Below are 18,932 nucleotides of genomic sequence, written 5' to 3'. Positions count from 1 at the left end.
GCTTCTGAATCGCTCTTATCAATTATTTGGCCCCCATTAGACTTTTACGGAAAAATTTCGTTTGGTCCCCGGGGGCCACTCCCCCCCCGCGCTGGGCCCCCCCAAACCCAAAAAATTCAGTTTTTCCTAAATAACTACCTGAACCGTGGCACCGAGGATGAAGAAATGTTTATGGTATGTTGGTCTTAAGGGCCCACATCAACCTAGCCCATAATCACTCATTTGTGATTTGCGCCCCTCCCATAAAAAATGAAAATGCAATATTATTCTGCTTTAATCGCCCCTATCTTCAGTTGAGATGTTCAGAACTGCACCATATTTCATGTGTATGATTAACTTGACGTCCTCTGGGGGTATGCTAAGTTTCGTAGAATTTCATCCATGGGGGGGGGGGGGTATAAAATAAATTCATTTATGTGCACATTTAGTGACTGTACACTCATCGGCCTGTAGATGGTGGTGTTGAGCGAAGGGTTGCTGGTTTAGGATGATACTGTCACACACACACATGCAGGAATACAAACAAACGCAAGCATGCACACACACTGACATCCACACGCACAGACACACACCCATACACACACATACAAATCCACATGCACAGACACACACACACAAACACACACGCGCACACACATGTACGCACGCATACATACACGCACAGACACACATACACACAGACACACACATACACAAACACACACACACACACACAGACAGACATGTACATACTACTACTTTTTTTAGGTATATACATAAACACACAATACAGCCAAATTGCTCCACGTCATTTATTTTTGTGGAAAGCCAGTGCAGGCCTGAGCGGCGGTCATATTTTGTACCGCCATGCGGTACATCTAGTTTTTGACATAACACTAATGAACAGCTAAATGCACCGCAGTCAAACCTTTTGATACTTTTGAGACAAATTGACAAGCACACTCATCACAAAATATTTTAATTGAAGAGCATAACAATGAAGGTTTATGCAAAACCAATCTATATGTTCTGGCACTAATATTGTCAATAGAAAATCAGATCGTGCCTCCAGCCGCATAAAAACAGTCCATGCTGCAGTATCCTGCAAAATCATTTTCAGAATATAATTCTTGTGGTTTTCCTCTTTGTCCACATCCCCAGTATCCTTCACAGTCTTTGTACATAGAATTGCATTGAATGCAACAGATTAGATACAGAGATCTGTAGGTCCTTCTACGCTCCTCTGAAAAGGAGTTCCAGTTTACCACACCTGATGACAAAAGAAGAGAAAGGTTCATGTGTAAAACATGTTCAGACTTTTCTTTTTTTAAATACGAAATTTTCTGGTAGCAGTGTTTCCTCAGTATTCATTTTAGTAGTGGTGTGCCACCACAGCAAGACAAACGAAAAAACAAAGCCTCACTTTCTATGCTTCACTTTGCATGTCGAATGTTTGAACCCAGACCACTACTCTACAGGTTTTTGGAAGTTTAAGTCCATTTACTAAAAACAATTTTTATATATAAATAAGCCTATAGCCTATGTTACATGATCATATATTCTGGCACATAAACAGCATAGAAACCATAAAATAATTAGACCAACGTTTACTTGCATCAAGCAACTGTGTTGGTATTTTTATAATTAGTATTAATTATAGTTATAGTAATTAGTAATAAAATTGTTGCATTTAATTTATTGCCACACTTTAATATGAGAATCATATTATCAGAAAACTGAATATTTAACATAGTCAGGCTTTTATTTGTGCTTAATGGATAAAACTACGGCGCTGCACACACTCAGTTGCTCATAAACATGGCTGCTATAAATTTGACCTGCCACAAGATGGCGCTGTTTTCGACACTCTTGATGCTTCAAATCTTTTCCCAAAACATTCAGGGGAAAGCCTCAGTGCTTCATGAGGCTTCAGTTGCCCATCCCTAGTGCTTCCTTCAGAAAGGATTCCTCTCTCACTATCCTCCAGGAACGTGTGCATGTGATAGCCAGGGTACGAATTGCAGGGTCACCATCTTGTAGCACCACAAGGATGAAGATCATTTGTAAAATTTGCAAAGTTTATTTCCGATCCGCTTCAGCACACCTGCCTGTGATTTTCAAAAGATTGATTAGTTGGTTCAGGTGTGTTTGATTAGGGTTGGATCTAAACTCTGCAGGATAGTGGGTCCCCTGGAGCAGGGTTGAAGACCTCTGCCATATATGTAGTTATTGTTGCATCTTGGATTAAGATACAGTATGTAAGAAGTGGCAAGCTGGCATGTCTACATGGATTGCACATATTACTTATATATATACACTTATATATAAACTGTGATCCTGTGAGTGAGTTTAAACTATGGCTCATAGATGTGCTTCACAGATACATGCCTGCAAAATGCCAATTCCCTCCGGAGAGGACTCGACTCTGCATGGTTTCTTCACCTTGCATGGTTTTAAGGGGACAGGTTCCTTTTAAAACAAGGGAGTGAGATGCATATTACATAATAACTTAGTACATGTAAAGCCTGGTTCACACAGCAGGATAATTAGGCCGATTTTAGCCCCGATTCACCCCTTCCGACAATCTTAAGGATGCTCCGATTATCGTAAAATAATCTGATCAGATATTCCTGCCGTGTGTGGTGTGTTAAGACTGCTCTCGTCTGCTCGGAAGGACGTCGGGACCGCTCCGATCTCAAATCGGGGATATCCAACATGTTGGATTTTTTTGGCCCGATTTCTCCTCGTGTGTGGTGTCCCCCGGGGGACAAACGAGCACGCAGCCTGTGGACTGTGGCGTGTAGCCAATCAGAAAGCGAGGTGACGAGGCAGCGAGGAAGCACCGGGAAACAAAATCAAAACAGCCGGCGGCAGCTAGCGTTGTCTCCACTTCTTTGACCACCGCCTTTTCTTTTGATAACGTTTTTTTTTTCGGTTAAAAACAAACTACAAACTATCGCCACTGCATCCTCTTCGTCCACCATGATTGTTTACTCTGAAGTCACGTTTGGTCTCGAGGGATTTTGCGAGATTTCCCGTCTGACCTGGGAATGCTCGGGAGTCAAATCGGTTCGTGTGTGATGTGTTGATTTTGCCGTGTGGCTGCGCACCACACACTGTACGACCAAAACTGTTAGACCTGTGATTTTTTTTTTTTTTTTTTTTTTGCCGTGTGTTTGTCTCAGGTTTGTAAAATCGGCCGACAATTTTAAAATCGTCCCGTGTGAACCAGGCTTTAAGCACAAGAAAGATGACTTTAGACCAAGTTTTTGGGCCTGTACAATTTTTGCCATCATTTTTACCATGGTGACCACATCCTATTTTCTCTTCCTAGGGATGCGGAATATTGGGTCCAGACTTCCCCTGGCCATCTGTATTCCCTGCTTGGTAAAGTGGGCAAGCTCCGGCCATGGCTGTAGTAGTAAGTAAAAAAAAAAAAAAAAAAAAAAAAAACTTGCTGCCCCAGATTACTGCTAATATTAACTTGAATTTATCTCTATTTTATTTATTTATTTTTAAACACTGGCAGGCCCGGGGCCACGAGGGGGCAAAAGGGGGCATTGCCCCCTCAGATCTGATTTGTGCCCCCTCAGTTTCATTTTTGTATTCATGGTTACAAATGAAATGTTTAACCTTTTGAGCGGTACAGTCCCATATATGGGATTTTTATTTCAGTGCCCCTGAGAGTACGGTCCCACATGTGGGATTTAGAATGTTCAGTGACGACAGAACTGCCAGACTGGCGCTGAGCCAGAGACGGACGCGCTCAGCGCTGTCATATATCACAACTATGCAGTGTTTTCAACCTTACAATGTTTATTTTACGTTTCAGACATTTAAATAAATACACATAAGCACTAGTAAAAGCACTAGCACTAGTTTGTAAAATACACACTGTCTGTGGAAGCAGCAAAACAATCTATTCAAATATAATTTGCCGACATGTTATTCATATCAGACAAACATCGTGGAAGTAACTATAAAGTTTACTCTATTCTTCTCACAGTTCACCAGCCACTTTCTTGCATGTATTTCGGGAGAAACTGATGACTCACAGGATTCTCTGAACTGCGGTGCAAAGAAACAATATTCACTCGCCATCATCATGAAGATTCCACAGTCAATGCCAAATTGTTATTGAGGGAGCCCCTGTTTAAAATAAATAAAAAATAAATATGTTTAATAAACAGCAAACTACAAAGTACAAAAGCTTAAAGATTTAGAGATTTGTGTTTGTGTGAAAGGGTCTTGCTTGGTGGTTTGTAGGGAGTTCAAGTTGTAAATGTAAAACGAGAAATAGTTAAAGTAGTAATAGCCCAAGTTGTGACTAACCAATAATTAATTTTAAAAAAAGTGATATGCAGACAAATGTCCTTTGCAAATGATGTTTTTGAGCTACAGAACATGTTAGTCTGAGGAACACGACTGGCAAACAGCAGTAGATCATATAATCTGAGCAAGTCTGGCGAACACGTCTCATTTCAAACAATCTGAGCAAGTTTGTGCAACACAACTAACATCATTACAACCAATCTGAGCAAGTCTGGTGAACACGACTAACATCATTGCAAACAGTTTGAGCAAGTCTGAGGAACACGACTTCCAAAAAAACATCTTCCTTTAGAAATCTTAATATGTTTCGACAAAGCATTCTCCCCTGACTAAATATTAGGAATCCAGGAACAGAACCTCTTTTAAGTGGCTTAAAAACCTACAGGAAAAATAATCCTAGACATGATTCAACAAGTCTTCACCATTACACCTCAGATAAAGTCAATTGGAGCCAGGATTACAAAAGACTAAAAATAAAGGAGGACCTACTACTTAAATGTGTTAGCTTTTTTCAGTATGAATCCATCTTTCCATGAGTGTGATTTTGCAATAAATACTAAAGATTCACAAGTGCCCTGGGGTCCATAGGGGGGAAATCAGGGCATCTTTCTTTAGGGGGTCCAACTTAAACAAGAAAGAAAATATTGCAAAAACTTTTATTTTATTCAATTTATTTAATGTATTAACTAACATGAACTAACAATGAGCAATACATTTGTTACTATATTTAATAATCTTTGTTAATGTTAGTTAATAAAAAAAACAGCTGTTCATGTTAGGAAGTGACATTTGAATGTTGTACGACCTTAAAGTGTTTTTATATTGTTGTGTGTTGTTTTAATAGATTATCAACTCCAGAAACAATATCAAAATATGTTGCTACTGTATGAGAATGACTTATACACTTCAATTTAAACGGTTATCTCGGGAAAATATTCTTACCGTTATCACTACACGAGCTGCCATCTTGCCAATAACATCTAGTTCGTTCTGACATATCGTGCGGTTCTGTGTGATTTGGACAACTTCAAGTTACGCCCCCTTTAAGTTACGCCCCTCTCTTGCAGTCCGCAGACAGACCCATTCTGCAGGCGGCTGCCAGATGTACAGCGTACTTGCAGGGGAATGGAAGCTTATCTGCAAAGGGAATTTGATAGATGCTATACTTTGCTTGAGCTTCTAACTATGGTTTGATATATCACGTAAACCGTAAAGTGGAATAAAGCTTAATGAATACATTTTTTATTTCTGACTTACATGATCAACGCTACACTGAACTGCCTCGTTATTTAAACCATGTTCCTGATTCGTTCACGAACCGGCCATCACTAGTCGGTGTAGGACGGAGTATATCAGTGGCAAGCTTGTCAGAAGCTTTTGTTTAATATGGACTATGCTTTTACTATCCCTACCACATGCATCATCTTCTGCCTATTTTTCTAAACTGCTTCAACAGTGCTGCTTTTTTTAATCATAGTTAGGACATGCAGAGCAAATTAAATTTTTCTAGTTGTATGTATTCTAGTGGACTAGTGAGGGGGACGAGACCGCCTATGCCGAGTCCGAGTCAAGACCGAGTCTTTGAAGGGACGAGACCGAGTCAAGACCGAGTCTTTGAAGGAACAAGTCAGAGACGGGACTCGAGTACTACATCACTACTGCAGCCAGTCCAGAAACTGGAAGTAACCAGAGAGTGCCAATTCTCTTCCTATTAGACATTCTCTGGGGAAAATTCACTTTTAAATATAAGTATTATGTTTTCATTTACTTAAATAGCTAGCGAAACCACAGTCAAAAGCCACAAGTTTTTATTTCTTATAAACTTCATCTTAACTCCTTTGTTACCATTGGGTGGCTTTATTTGTCAGGTGGTTAGACGCAAAACTTGTGCTAATTACTTTAATAATTTTCAGGGAGCAAGGAGCAGACCGCTCAGTTTATTAAACTGCGGTCTGAAAACGAGCATTTATTTACCGGGGTGAAAAACTCCGCTAGCGTGGCTTGGAGGTAAGACAACACACCTGCTTGTAAAATTTGCAGTAGTCTGTCTCACTTGTGTATTATAATAAATATCATTCACCCTAGAAAACCCACAACAATAAGAAAAGCTGTAGATGATGCAATGGGTTTCACTTTTATGTGTTTTTGTAGTGCTGTCATGCAAGTTATGTTTACAAAGGTTTTAACCACATTTGAGTATCCAGAAATATGATTTCTAAACTATTTTGAATGCATGTCCTGATGTGTCTTTTTTCAGTTTTAACAATGCACTAATGTTAATATTTCATTTGCACCCCTGTGTTATAATTTTTCATAAGTACCCTTTTTTGCTTTTTTAGAGCAATTCTGGAGAAAATGGGCCTGCTGGGGAAGGTAACCCCCATGCAGGCAAAAAAAAAAAAAAAAAAAATGGGACAACTTAAAAACAAAATACAAAGTAAGAAAGTTAATACACACATCTTTGCTGAAATGTATTGTGCTGTTGTTGTTAACAAGCCATGGTTAATTTGCTCTGCCTTAGGATTGCAAGTGTCCTGGGACAGGAGAGGGAGTGAGTGGGAAACCCACTGCTGAAACGTGGCCCTGGTTTGTCCTCATTAGCCGCGTTTCCACTGTCGGGCCAGGGCCGGGCCGTGCTAGTGCGTGCCAGGGCCAGTCGCGTTTCCACTGTCACTTCCGGGGCTTGATCGGGGCTTACTCGGGGCCAACGGCCAGGATTTCTGGCCCATCGAATACCTTGGGCCAGCTCGGGCTAGAGGCGTGGTCAAGGTAAAAGGCGGAGTTTATCGGTGTTAGGGAAAGTTATGGTCTGCGGCAAGATGCACATTTCACTTTTTTATATCGCAAAAAATAAACGCTGCTCGAAATGGAGAATCGCCTGTACTGGTCTGTCGAAGATACCAAAGCTCTTCTGAGCATTTGGGCAGAAGAAAGGGTACAACGTCAATTTGACGGCGTGTGCAGAAACGAGGACGTTATAAAATACATCGTTGCTGAACTTATTAAGCTAAGCATTCAGCGAACAACGCTTCAAGTTCGGGAAAAAATAAAAAAGTTGCGGGCGCAGTACAAGGCGATTAAAACGCACAATGGACAAAGCGGTGCCCAGAGAAGGAACTTTCCATGGTTCGACTTGATGAACGGTGTGCTGGGTCACCGTCCCTCTGTTAGTGGAGAGACAAGTCGGGACACTATGGCAGCCGCGGACGGTGAGTTAATACATGCTATCTTCTTAAAATCTAAGTTTTCTAACTTCCTAACTTCCTGCCTGAATGAACATCATAATTCCCGCTGAAATGGGTGGGGTTGTATGACGTTTGATCCAGGAAGGCGTGTTAAGGGCGGGGTTTAGGGCAGCGCTGCAGTGAAACGCAAGCCCGGTGCTTGAGGCCCGAGGCCACTGGCCCGGCTCGGCTCGCTGTTAGCCCTAGCCCGGCCCTGGCCCGACAGTGGAAACGCGGCTATGGATGAGGTGTTGGGGCAGAGGCATTCTACCAATCCCCCTGTCCTCATCGCCTCAATCCCTGAGGACAGACCAGGGTCAAGCAGTGGGTGGCCACAGTGAGGAGGAGCCAGCACCCGTAGCAGCAGCAGAAGCACCCGCACCACCACGGAGAAAGCGGGACTATGAGGAGGAGATGCTGGACCTCATTAGAGAGGACATAGCTCTGCAAAGGGAGGCAGAGGAGAGGAGAGCTCGAGAGAGCAGGGAGAGGATGGACAGGCTGTTTGCGCTTCTTGAGCGTATGGTGGAGAAATATTTGTTTTTATTAATATATAAAAGAGGATTTTTTATTTACATTAAATGGAAAAAGGAAACTTAAGTTTTGTACAGTTTATTTTTATATTATATTAAATGATGTATTTTTTTTTTCAAACTTGTGTACAGTTTATTTAAAATGAATAAACATTATTTTTGTTCCATTTCTGTGCATTGTTTATTTTTTAAGTAACTTGATGTGTTGGGATATGAAATAAAAAGGAACAGTTCTTGACATTGCTTATTTTTTTAATGACAGGTTTGACAGGCAATTTGAAAACAAACAATATTTTATACAATAATAACATTTGGAAAAAATAAATATAGATAAATAACGTTTTATAAATAATAAACCATTTACAACATAACTTAAATATCATCTGACAAAATTTAAATGAACAGTACATACATTAAGATTTCAGCTGAGCAGGGAGACCCTAGTGGTGCTGCTGGACCTAGGTGGGCTCCACAATAGAGACCCTGGTAAGGCCTCTCTGCCGGTGGGTGGGACATCATCTAGGATGGTCTCCAGAGTGTTTGACGGCATAATTTCCACTGTCCACTGCATTGTCTAACAACAGGTTTGCAGGGCTGACTCAATCGACGGCTGCCATCTCACTGAGATCATTTCAAAAGAGGGAATAATAAAATAAATTCTCATCCTCAAATCAAAGCTTTCAACATGTAAACCCATTCTATGGACATTAATTTTTGGTTTTGGCCATTATAGCTTTTAAGTTCTCTGACTTGCCTGTTACAAGTAATCATGGTCAATGGGAACCTCCTCCAGGGCAGACACCTCTGCAGACAGCTGGTCACGCCAGGGAGCACCACTGACCATCTCCAAAACATGCTCCCCCTCATCCTCTGCATCATCCTCCTCATGCTCATCCTCCAGGGCCATGATGTCACCAACCCCAAGGCAGATGTTGTGGAGGATGGCACAGGCTGTGATGACCTGAAATGAAAAAACAAAACAAAAAATGATTTGGTCTGGAAGAAAGAAGTTAATTATGTTTTTTGCAAATGTATTTTTCATTTAACTTACATGAGGTACAAAGGTGTGGTGCACCTCCAGCGCTTTCAGGAAGATGGATCAGAACCTGGTCTTCATCATCCCAAAAGCACGCTCTATAATGGAGCGTGTCCTGGAATGATGAAGATTAAAGCGCTGGGCTCCCACACCTCATACTGGCCTCTTGTAGGAGTGATGAGGGGCAGAGGGTGTTGGAGACATGGGTACCCTCCGTCTGCGAGGATGAAGTGCCCTGGAGGAGGGTACAGTGGGCTGTACCGGAGCACTCGTGCGTCATGCACTGACCCGGGCCAGCCCACATAGGTGTCAATGAAGCGGCCCTGATGGTCACAAACAGCCTAGAGGATTATGGATGGGAACAATTTCCTGTTCCTGTAGCATTGACCATCAGGGCCTCTTGGAGGCTTGATGCGGACATGGCAGCCGTCGATTGCTCCAGCAGCTTTCAAGAAAGCTCTGTGTCTGGCCAGCCCTGCAAACCCACGGCAAACTGCCTCCAGGTCTTCTGGGGTGTTGGGGAACCGAATGACCTGGTGGCGGATGGCCACCACCTCCTCAGCGACCCGGTGGACAATGCGGTGGACAGTGGAACGAGGCATATCAAATGCTCTGGAGACGACCCTGTAGGATGTACCACACGCCAGCCAGAAAATAAATACCAGGGTCTCTATTGTGGAACCCCATCCGTGTTGCCGGTCACTTCTCAACAGGTCCAGCAGCACTCTCAGGGCCTCCCTGCTCAGCCGAAAATCAGGTCGTGTGTCACGGTCATTAAAAAACCTGTCCAGCACTGGCACACTCAGGTTTATCCTGCAGAACAGGGGTCTGGTCTGATTTAGGGAAACAAACAAAGAGAGATTGTTTAAAGTTGTGACAAAGTAATTGTTGGAAGATATAGTGATACTTAAACTACTTTTAGTAAGTATTAATGGCACATTGGGGAAATCTTAGTAGTTATATTTAAAACCTTACTTATGTACAAGTGTTATCTTGCATACTTATATTTAATTTGCTTAAGATATGAAGAGTAAAAGTACAGTTAAGTATTCTGCATAAAAAAACCTCTTTGTCAGGGTTTTTAGATATGTTGTTGCATTCATATTACTGCTTGGCTATGTGTATGTTGCATTTTAATTCTGAATATGTTGAAGGTTGTTATATTTAAAGTAATTTACTGTTGAGTAGTTTACTATAGAACAATTTATCATATTGTAAAATACCATGGTTTTGTAGTGTTGCTGTCCTGTGAAAGAGAAAAAAACCCTCATTACTTCACATTTGTATGTGAATACTTAACGAATGTACTTGCTTACAGTCAACCACAGGTTATTTTGAAAATGAAACGAGCACAATTTTAAGGAATTGTTGCTATACAGATGCATGCCATATAAAAGGCTGCATCCGAAGGCGAGCGGGAGTAGCCTACCTTACATATATATATATATATATATATATGAAGAGTTCAGATGCAAAAGCCTCTAAGTGCCATCTGAAAATTTCTTCTAGAATGATCATTTTTATCAAGCTTGTATATTTAAATTCAGTAATTTCACTTAAATGGCTATGAAAATTACCTATTAATTGCCATTTAAGTGAAATTACTGAACTTAAATATACGAGCTTGATAAAAATTATCATTCCAGAAGAAATTTTCAGATGGCACTTAGAGGCTTTTGCATCTGAACTCTTCATATATTAAAGAGGTATATTTCACTGTATTTATTTAACCCTCTGGGCTTCTTCGTAAATGGGTTACACTTAGCTTCCTCCCGCCCGAAAACGGACGAAGCCTTAAAATTTTACTTTACTTTTTCCCAGGATAACCAATCAAATATATTTTTGTTCTATAATGTTTTCTGATTATTATTTAGAATTTTTTATGATACTTTGCATTAATTATATAATTTTTATGAGCTATTTTTTCCATTAGAATTAATATATATATTTTTATTTTATTTATTTTATTTTATTTTTCAATAAATGCAACATTTCACATCAAAATAGAGTGCAGGCCTAAAAAAAAAAAAATTTCAAGTGAGAAGAGCGCCATCTAGTGGCTTCAAAATGTATAAATATGTGTCATGTCCTATAACCGCCTATAGGCGGCCTATAGCTTTTTTATTTATTTATTTGATTTATTGCCATTCGGAAAGAATTTTTTTTTTATTACTAAGCAACCACTGAATGGAACAACACAAATTATATATCATTTTAAAGCTTAGGATCTCAGCTTTTTAATGCATCTAATTACATTTATTAACTCCAAACGAGTGCTGAGTAATCCCTCTAAAACCGAGTGTACCGCCAGCAGGCGCCACCTAGCTGCGAAAATATTCATTACCATATTTTTCAAAAATCTTGCCTTGATTAACACAAAGTTGATGTCATTTGAAAGCTTAGAGTCTGAACTTTACAGTGAATGTATCCACTTTGAAAAACTCTTAAGTATTGCTGAGTTATTTGCTGATAAATAGAATTTCTTTTTTTTTCATAATCTATAAAATAATGTACTGCAATGTGTCAAAAACATCATACAGCTCATGAAACATTCACAGATAATTGAAAATGGCACTGCATTTTTTACAGCATATTATTACAATTAAAATGAGCCCAAAATTAACATAATCTATTGCTTTTATGACAAGATATTCTTCATGGAGAAAAAATTGCCCATGAGGGGGTGTCAAAGACTGTACAAAAAGGCTCTCTCTTTTCCAAATGCTGTAACTTTTGATTCCTTTATCCAAAAATTATAATTTTTTTATCCAGATGCAGCTAACATGTAGGGGGACTAAAAAAGAATTTTCCTTCTCCCTTATTTCCTTCCTGAGTTATTCCATGACAAATAAGAAAGATATGCAAAATCATAATAAAAATGATATATATATATTCTCTTTTATCCGCCGTTTCTTGGCAGGACAATGTCCAAATGCAATGTAATTTATATTTTCAAAAAAATTTAAAAGAGTTCTTTCAAACGATACCTAACTTTTGACTCTCCTTGCTATAGTTTTGGAGTTATTATGATTATATCGTTTTTATATAGTTTGGGGCAAAATTTGCTGTTTCAGTCTTACCAGTTCATTTCTCTCTGTGTGTGTGTGTGTGTGTGTGTGTGTGTGTGTGTGTGTGTGTGTGTGTGTGTGTGTGTGTGTGTGTGTGTGTGTGTGTGTGTGTGTGTGTGTGTGTGTGTTTGTGTGTGTGTTTGTGTGTGTGTGTGTTTGTGTGTGTGGGGGGGGGGGGGGGGTGTCTTAATTTGCACTCCTGATGTTTTAGAGTGTCACCCCTTCATTGCTGTACACTTTATTTCAGCACAGTTGCTGATCTGTAGCTTGTACCACCAAAAGTTTCTCTGAGTTTTCATATTTTTTCGTATTTCCCATTCATTTCCTATGTCGCCCGTTTTCGGGCGGGAGGAAGCTAAGTGTGACTTTTTTTTTTACGACCCTTTAACATATCAGAATCATCTCCTTGATTTTTTTGTGTGTTCATATAGGTAACAAAAGTCACCAAGTTTCACCCCCATCCGATGAAGCAAAAAAATTAAACAATTCGAAACGTTCAAGTTTTCGCCCGTTTTCGGGCGAAGAAGCCCAGAGGGTTAAGAGGTATATTTCACGGTGTTTATTTATTGTTTTGGGTTTTATGCTTCGACTGCGTTAAAACAAAGCACACTGGAAACATGCCTGAATAAGAGCACCATGATAAAGAGAATAAAATACATAAAAATCGCATCTTCGTAAGGTAACTTAGCCTATAACAAAACATTTGAACAGCTTTATGTGTATTTTGTATTTTCATAAGTAGCCTATCATAACATGACTCAAGTACAGTCTCAACTTGTGTACTCCAGCAATTAAGGACGCAACTTCTGAATTGGGATGCAGCAAACCAGTTTACTTTACCTGGCCACGGTCTTGACAATGCCGGAGATACATCACCCGGCGGCGCCTGGGATGAAACATCCCCACCATCTCCTCCAGTAAAACATAAAAATAAAAAAAATAAAATGATGTAGTCTTCCTCTTCTTCGTTTGGTGTTTTATGGCGGTTGGCAAACCAACTTTCGGTGCATTACCGCCACCAACTGGACTGGAGTGTGAAGCACTAATATCACAACTATATCCCCTATACTTCAAATTCTCCAATCTACTCCTATTGCTTTAAGATACTTCATTATCGCACTATATATTTTTACTTGTTCTACCTGCTTTCCCAATAGACTTTCCATACTGAATACTACCACACCCAATTTTCTTACTATCCTCTTAAGTACTAACCTTTCTTTTCCATATTTTAAACATTTTATTAAAACATGTTCTATTGTTTCTGCCTGATCACAATAATTACATTTTCCCGTATCATGTTTTCCTATCTTAAACAAGGAATGATTTAATCGTGTGTGCCCTATTCTAATACGAGAAACAATCGTATCCTCTTTCCTATTCCCAAAAACACTTATTCCGCTTCTGAATACTATACAACTGTCTTCCCTTGACCTCATTATTCCATAGTTCTTGCCATTTATTGTTTATGAATTCTTTTATTTTACTTTTAACTTCATTTTTGCTCAACATCACTTGCACATTTATCTCATTATGTTTTACTGCTTGCTTTGCTAGTCTATCTACCACTTCATTGGCCTCCAATCCCACATGAGCAGGAACCCACACAAACACTATTAAGCTTACACTACTTATTCTTGGCAAATTTGCAAGAATCTCATATATAATGTCTTGCCTTGATACTTAATTTCCACTTACGAGGCTTGTGTTTGCTGCAAACGAATCAGAACATATAGCTACTAATCTCGGTTTTACGTCCTCACTGGAGTGCAACCATCATGGCAACTAATTCTGCTGTAAATACAGAGATATGATCAGTTAAATGATGTGGTCTTGCTCCATTTACATTTTTAATTGATGCCGCGTAGGATGGCAGCTCTCCTATCGCAGCGTTGCTAGGCGACAGCATAATGGGGAACACCTGGTGGCAATTACAATCCTACGAAGGCTAGACTCGGAGCGTCCTTCTACGGGTGGGAAGGCTGGGTAGGCGGGGTCCTTCGACGGCTGGGAAGGCTGGGTCCTTAGAAGGACGCAGCCTTCACTTTGGGACACAGCTGTAATTTGCCCATCCCTAGTGCTTCCTTCAGAAAGGATTCCTCTCTCACTGGGTATGAATTGCAGGGTCACCATCTTGTAGCACCACAACAAGGATGAAGATCATGTGTAAAATTTGCAAAGTTTATTTCCAATCCGCTTCAGCACACCTGCCTGTGATTTTCAAGAGATTGATTAGTTGGTTCAGGTGTGTTTGATTAGGGTTAGAGCTAAACTCTGCAGGATAGTGGGTCCCCTGGAGCAGGGTTGAAGACCTTCAGAGGTGGAAGTAACGAATTACAACTACTCACGTTACTGTAATTAAGTCGTTTTTTTGGGTACTTGTACTTTTTTGAGTATATTTTTAAATCTGTAATTTTACTTGTACTCAAGTACATATTAAGCTAAGTAATCTACTTCGCTACTTGTAAAATCACATTTCGTTACTGAGTACAATTTTAATTGATATTCAAATCTTTGAATGGCATTTCGGTAGCCAATAAAAATATTCGATCGTAAACGGACCAATAAAACCCCTGATATTTGGATTGAATGAAAGCCGCCGCAGTCGCAGCAGGTTTTGAAGAGCTGATCATGAAGGAGGTGAGGAGCTCAGAGTGATTATGGCTGGACTGAAAGTTTGGAACAACAAACTACATAGTAGTACTGTCAAAATATCTATATTTTGATACATATCAATACTGAAATATCTGTCAATACTCATTTTGGCCTATACACCAATACGATACCAGCTGCGTGTTCTCATTCTCTCATCTCAACGACAGCGAGTTTGACACACCCGCCTCCCCTCAGCGCGGGATTGCAGGTAGGCCTATTACGCATAATTTTATTAATACCTGCAAGTTTCTATGGCATATTTTAATGGCAAATGTCACGAACAATATTATAACGCAAGGGCACATTCATGTAATCGCAGAAAACTGGACGCGAGCTCTCAAATGTAGGCTACGAATGAACTGGACTCGGATATTGAGTGTGCGCTCTCGGACTGTGTGTCATATCATGTGTAATCGCGAATCTCTCCAAGTGGTTCTCACTGCAGACTCAAATGACGTCCAGCTCCAATCTCTCCATGCTCTTGAATTAAACGCTGTCAAAAGTTATGAAAAATCTAGTCTTTTTGCAAATTAAATTCAGTTTGAATTGAAATCAAGCTTCCTCGTGCTGTGTGTGAGCTATTGCAACAGTGTATTTTGTAAAGACAAATACACTGAGTGAGTAAATATTAGATTATTGTAATGGTTATTGATCAATGTTTAAATATGTAAACAAAAGCCTGAATTAAAATCTCTCCTTATAAAGTGGACGTGTCTCTTCAGAAGACTTGAATTAAACTTTTCCATTCAAATAGATTACGGTTACAATGAGTGTTGTGCTTTTCAATGCTTGAAAATAATGATTGCCTTGACAAAATGGATGGACAAAAATGTAGATATTAAAATATTTAGTATGTAGTAGTTTTCCCGATGGTATTAAAAATTATAGGCTAGGCCTACTGAATATTGACATATTTCAAGGTGTCATATTGAAGTTAGAAATTCCAGTATCCACTAATTAATGTCCTTCGACAATAAGGTAAAAATGTGTTAAAAGTAGCTATTTTCTACATAAATCTATGATTTGGTTGTATATTTTTATTGGTAATGCATTAACTATCGCCAGCTAAAAAGTAACTAGTAACTAGTACTCTGAGTAGTTTTTGAGAAGAGTAATTTGTACTTTTACTTAATTACTTTTTTGACACCAGTACTTTTACTTGTAATTGAGTATTATTTCAGCAATGTAACGGTACTTGTACTTGAGTACAAATTTTCAGTACTCTTTCCACCTCTGAAGACCTTATATGTAGTTATTGTTGCATCTTGGATTAAGATACAGTATGTAAGAAGTGGCAAGCTGGAATGTCTACATGGAGTGCACATATTACTAACTGTGATCCTGTGAGTGAGTTTAAACTATGGCTCATAGATGTGCTTCACAGATACATGCCTGCAAAATGCCAATTCCCTCCGGAGAGGACTCAACTCTGCATGGCTCCTTCACCTTGCATAGTTTTAAGGGGACAGGTTCCTTTTAAAACAAGGGAGTGAGATGCATATTACATAATAGCTTAGTACATGTAAAGCACAAGTAAGATGACTTTAGACCAAGTTTTAATTTTTACCATGGTGACCACATCCTATTTTCTCTTCCTAGGGATGTGGAAAATTGGGTCCAGACTTCCCCTGGCCATCTGTATTCCCTGCTTGGTAAAGTGGGCAAGCCTCCGGCCATGGCATAATAATGCATAATAAATGACGATGGCTTATCTTTTTTACTAAGCAAGTTATCAGTGTGTATTGTTCATTGATGATATAAAGTTAAGCCCCCTTAACAATTTCACATGCCCCCTCAGTCATTTCATCCTGCAGCCAGGCCTGGACACTGGTACCCTTCAATCTCAAGATTCTCCACCAACATTGTGCACCACCACCTCTTTTAGCAAGGCATGTCCTGCTGAAGAAGAGAACGGAGTACAATACATTTAAAGTTCAAGTTGCAAGTTAAGTTAATTTGGAGGCCCAACTCACTTTTCCAGTCCGAAAGGGCTTAACAGGCCCACGTTTATATCAAGCAAAAAAGGACAACAATCTCTGACTTTAACCCTCATAGCAGCAAGAAAATAAAACCCACCCCCCCAAAAAAGTAAAAGGTTAAAAAGGGAAGAAATATCAGGAAGGACCACAGACACCCTTCCTGGACCAAATCAAAAACAAAATTGCATATTTTATAACCATATCTATGAGCATTGAAGTTATACTGACAATTGTGAAATCAAATGGAGCCTCCATGACAGCATACCAAGAGTACTACAAATATAGCAAAGTTGTGTTTGTCCTACTCTTTTTGTGTGTGTAGGCCTATGTGAATTCAGCAAGCTGAATGAAAATAAAAAGAGAGAATCCTCTTTCGCAACAGTATGAATCCCATTGCATTAACAAAAACTGCTTTAGGTGGAACTGAGGAGAAGGGAAACAACTAAAGCTGCTTCAAAGAGAGTTGACACGGTGCTGCCATCATTTGGGCCTTATTCCATTTACACAAGTCCAGTGCCAGTAAAGTAAAGGAAAAGGAAAAATCTGCATGTGTGAAAAGGGCTATAGACACCATTAAAGGACATTTTGTGAGAGAGCATGAATTAAATGTATATTTTACTGGAAAACTGTTCACTCGCCATCATCATGAAGATTCCACAGTCAATGCCAAATTGCTGTTGAGGGAGCCCCAGTTTAAAATAAATAATAAATAAATAAATATGTTTAATAAACAGCAAACTACAAAGTACAAAAGCTTAAAGATTTAGAGATTTGTGTTTGTGTGAAAGGGTTTTGCTTGGTGGTTTGTAGGGAGTTCAAGTTGTAAGTGTAAAATGAGAAATAGTTAAAGTAGTAATAGCCCAAGTTGTGACTAACCAATAATTAATAGAAAAGTGATATGCAGACAAATGTCCTTTGCAAATGATATTTTACCTCAACATCCAGGCCTGTTAATTCTGTCAATGGTCCAGAGACAATGCTGTACAACAGACCTGATAAAAACAAAAATGGCATCAGTAACTTCTAGAAGTACTGGAGCACACACAAAAAAAGTTCTGTTGAGGAACATTGTTTTTGAGCTACAGAAAATGTTAGTCTGAGGAACACAACTGGCAAACAGCAGTAGATCACATAATCTGAGAAAGTCTGAGGAACACGACTAACATCATTACAAACAGTTTCAGCAAGTCTGAGGAACACGACTTCCAGCAAACATCTTCCTTTAGAAATCTTAAGATGTTTCGATAAAGAACCTCTCTTTTAAGTGGCTAGAAAACCTACAGGGAAAATAGTCCTAGACATGATTCAACAAGTCTTCACCATTACACCTCAGATAAAGTCAATTGGAGCCAGGATTACAAAAGACTAAAAATAAAGGAGGACCTACAACTTAAATGTGTTAGCTTTTTTCAGTATGAATCCTTCTTTCCATGAGTGTGATTTTGCAATAAATACTAAAGATTCACAAGTGCCCTGGGGTCCATAGGGGGGAAATCAGGGCATCTTTCTTTAGGGGGTCCAACTTAAACAAGAAAGAAAATATTGCAAAAACTTTTATTTTATTCAATTTAGTTAATGTATTAACTAACATGAACTAACAATGAGCAATACATTTGTTACTGTATTTAAGAATCTTTGTTAATGTTAGTTAATACAAAAAACAGCTGTTCATTGTTTGTTCATGTTAGGAAGTGACATTTGAATGTTGTACGACCTTAAAGTGTTTTTATATTGTTGTGTGTGGTTTTAATAGATTATCAACTCCAGAAACAATACCAAAATATGTTGCTACTGTATGAGAATGACTTATACACTTCAATTTAAACGGTTATCTCGGGAAAATATTATTACCGTTATCACTATACGCGCTGCCAACTTTGTTTATTAGTGCATTGGAAAAATGCAAATTTTCTAAAGCCCAGCTGCTAAGAGATTTTATTTTAGTAGTACTTTAATAACTATGTTTAATCTATTGATATGTGCTCGTATTTTCATATTTTATTTCTTTTGTTATATATGTAGTTTTATTTTTCTTTCTCTTTTTTCATATATTTAATATAAGTGTTGAAAAGATTTGTGCTACTCTGTACTGCTCTACATAGCATTTGTCTGTGCTCTGTTTCTCT

At 39.1% G+C, this 18,932-nt stretch overlaps 1 protein-coding gene and 1 long non-coding RNA gene across 9 annotated transcripts; both read right to left on the bottom strand.

Moving 5' to 3' along the window:
• Nucleotides 1–941: 941 nt before the first annotated feature.
• Nucleotides 942–18,039, bottom strand: LOC309486330. Of its 2 annotated transcripts, none has more exons than XR_014201483.1 (3): nucleotides 17,938–18,039; nucleotides 4,035–4,593; nucleotides 942–1,249 (listed from the first exon to the last, which is right to left on the bottom strand). It is a non-coding gene; the product is annotated as an uncharacterized lncRNA (long non-coding RNA). The 2 variants fall into 2 exon arrangements; XR_014201484.1 differs by lacking the exon at nucleotides 17,938–18,039 and adding an exon at nucleotides 5,254–5,292 and having other exon boundaries at nucleotides 4,035–4,128.
• On the bottom strand, nucleotides 8,320–18,684 carry LOC309486328 (uncharacterized protein). 7 transcript variants are annotated; one of them, XR_014201475.1, is made up of 8 exons: nucleotides 18,658–18,684; nucleotides 17,740–17,798; nucleotides 16,395–16,726; nucleotides 16,069–16,300; nucleotides 13,013–14,484; nucleotides 9,120–9,937; nucleotides 8,819–9,029; nucleotides 8,320–8,685 (listed from the first exon to the last, which is right to left on the bottom strand). XR_014201475.1 is itself a non-coding variant. In XM_082153588.1 (8 exons), exons 5-7 carry the CDS (start codon nucleotides 13,079–13,081, stop codon nucleotides 8,826–8,828), a joined length of 444 nt encoding a protein of 147 aa, XP_082009714.1. In that variant the 5' UTR covers nucleotides 13,082–14,484; nucleotides 16,069–16,300; nucleotides 16,395–17,480; nucleotides 17,740–17,798; nucleotides 18,658–18,684; the 3' UTR covers nucleotides 8,320–8,685; nucleotides 8,819–8,825. The 7 variants fall into 7 exon arrangements, 1 of the variants encoding a protein (XP_082009714.1); XR_014201476.1 differs by having other exon boundaries at nucleotides 16,395–16,723; XM_082153588.1 differs by having other exon boundaries at nucleotides 9,767–9,937; nucleotides 16,395–17,480.
• Between the last annotated feature and the right edge of the window lie 248 nt (nucleotides 18,685–18,932).

Source organism: Leuciscus leuciscus (assembly GCF_965113295.1).
Source record: "Leuciscus leuciscus genome assembly, chromosome: 22".
Classification (NCBI taxonomy): Eukaryota; Metazoa; Chordata; class Actinopteri; order Cypriniformes; family Leuciscidae; genus Leuciscus; species Leuciscus leuciscus.
This window is presented reverse-complemented; position numbering and strand designations above follow the sequence as displayed.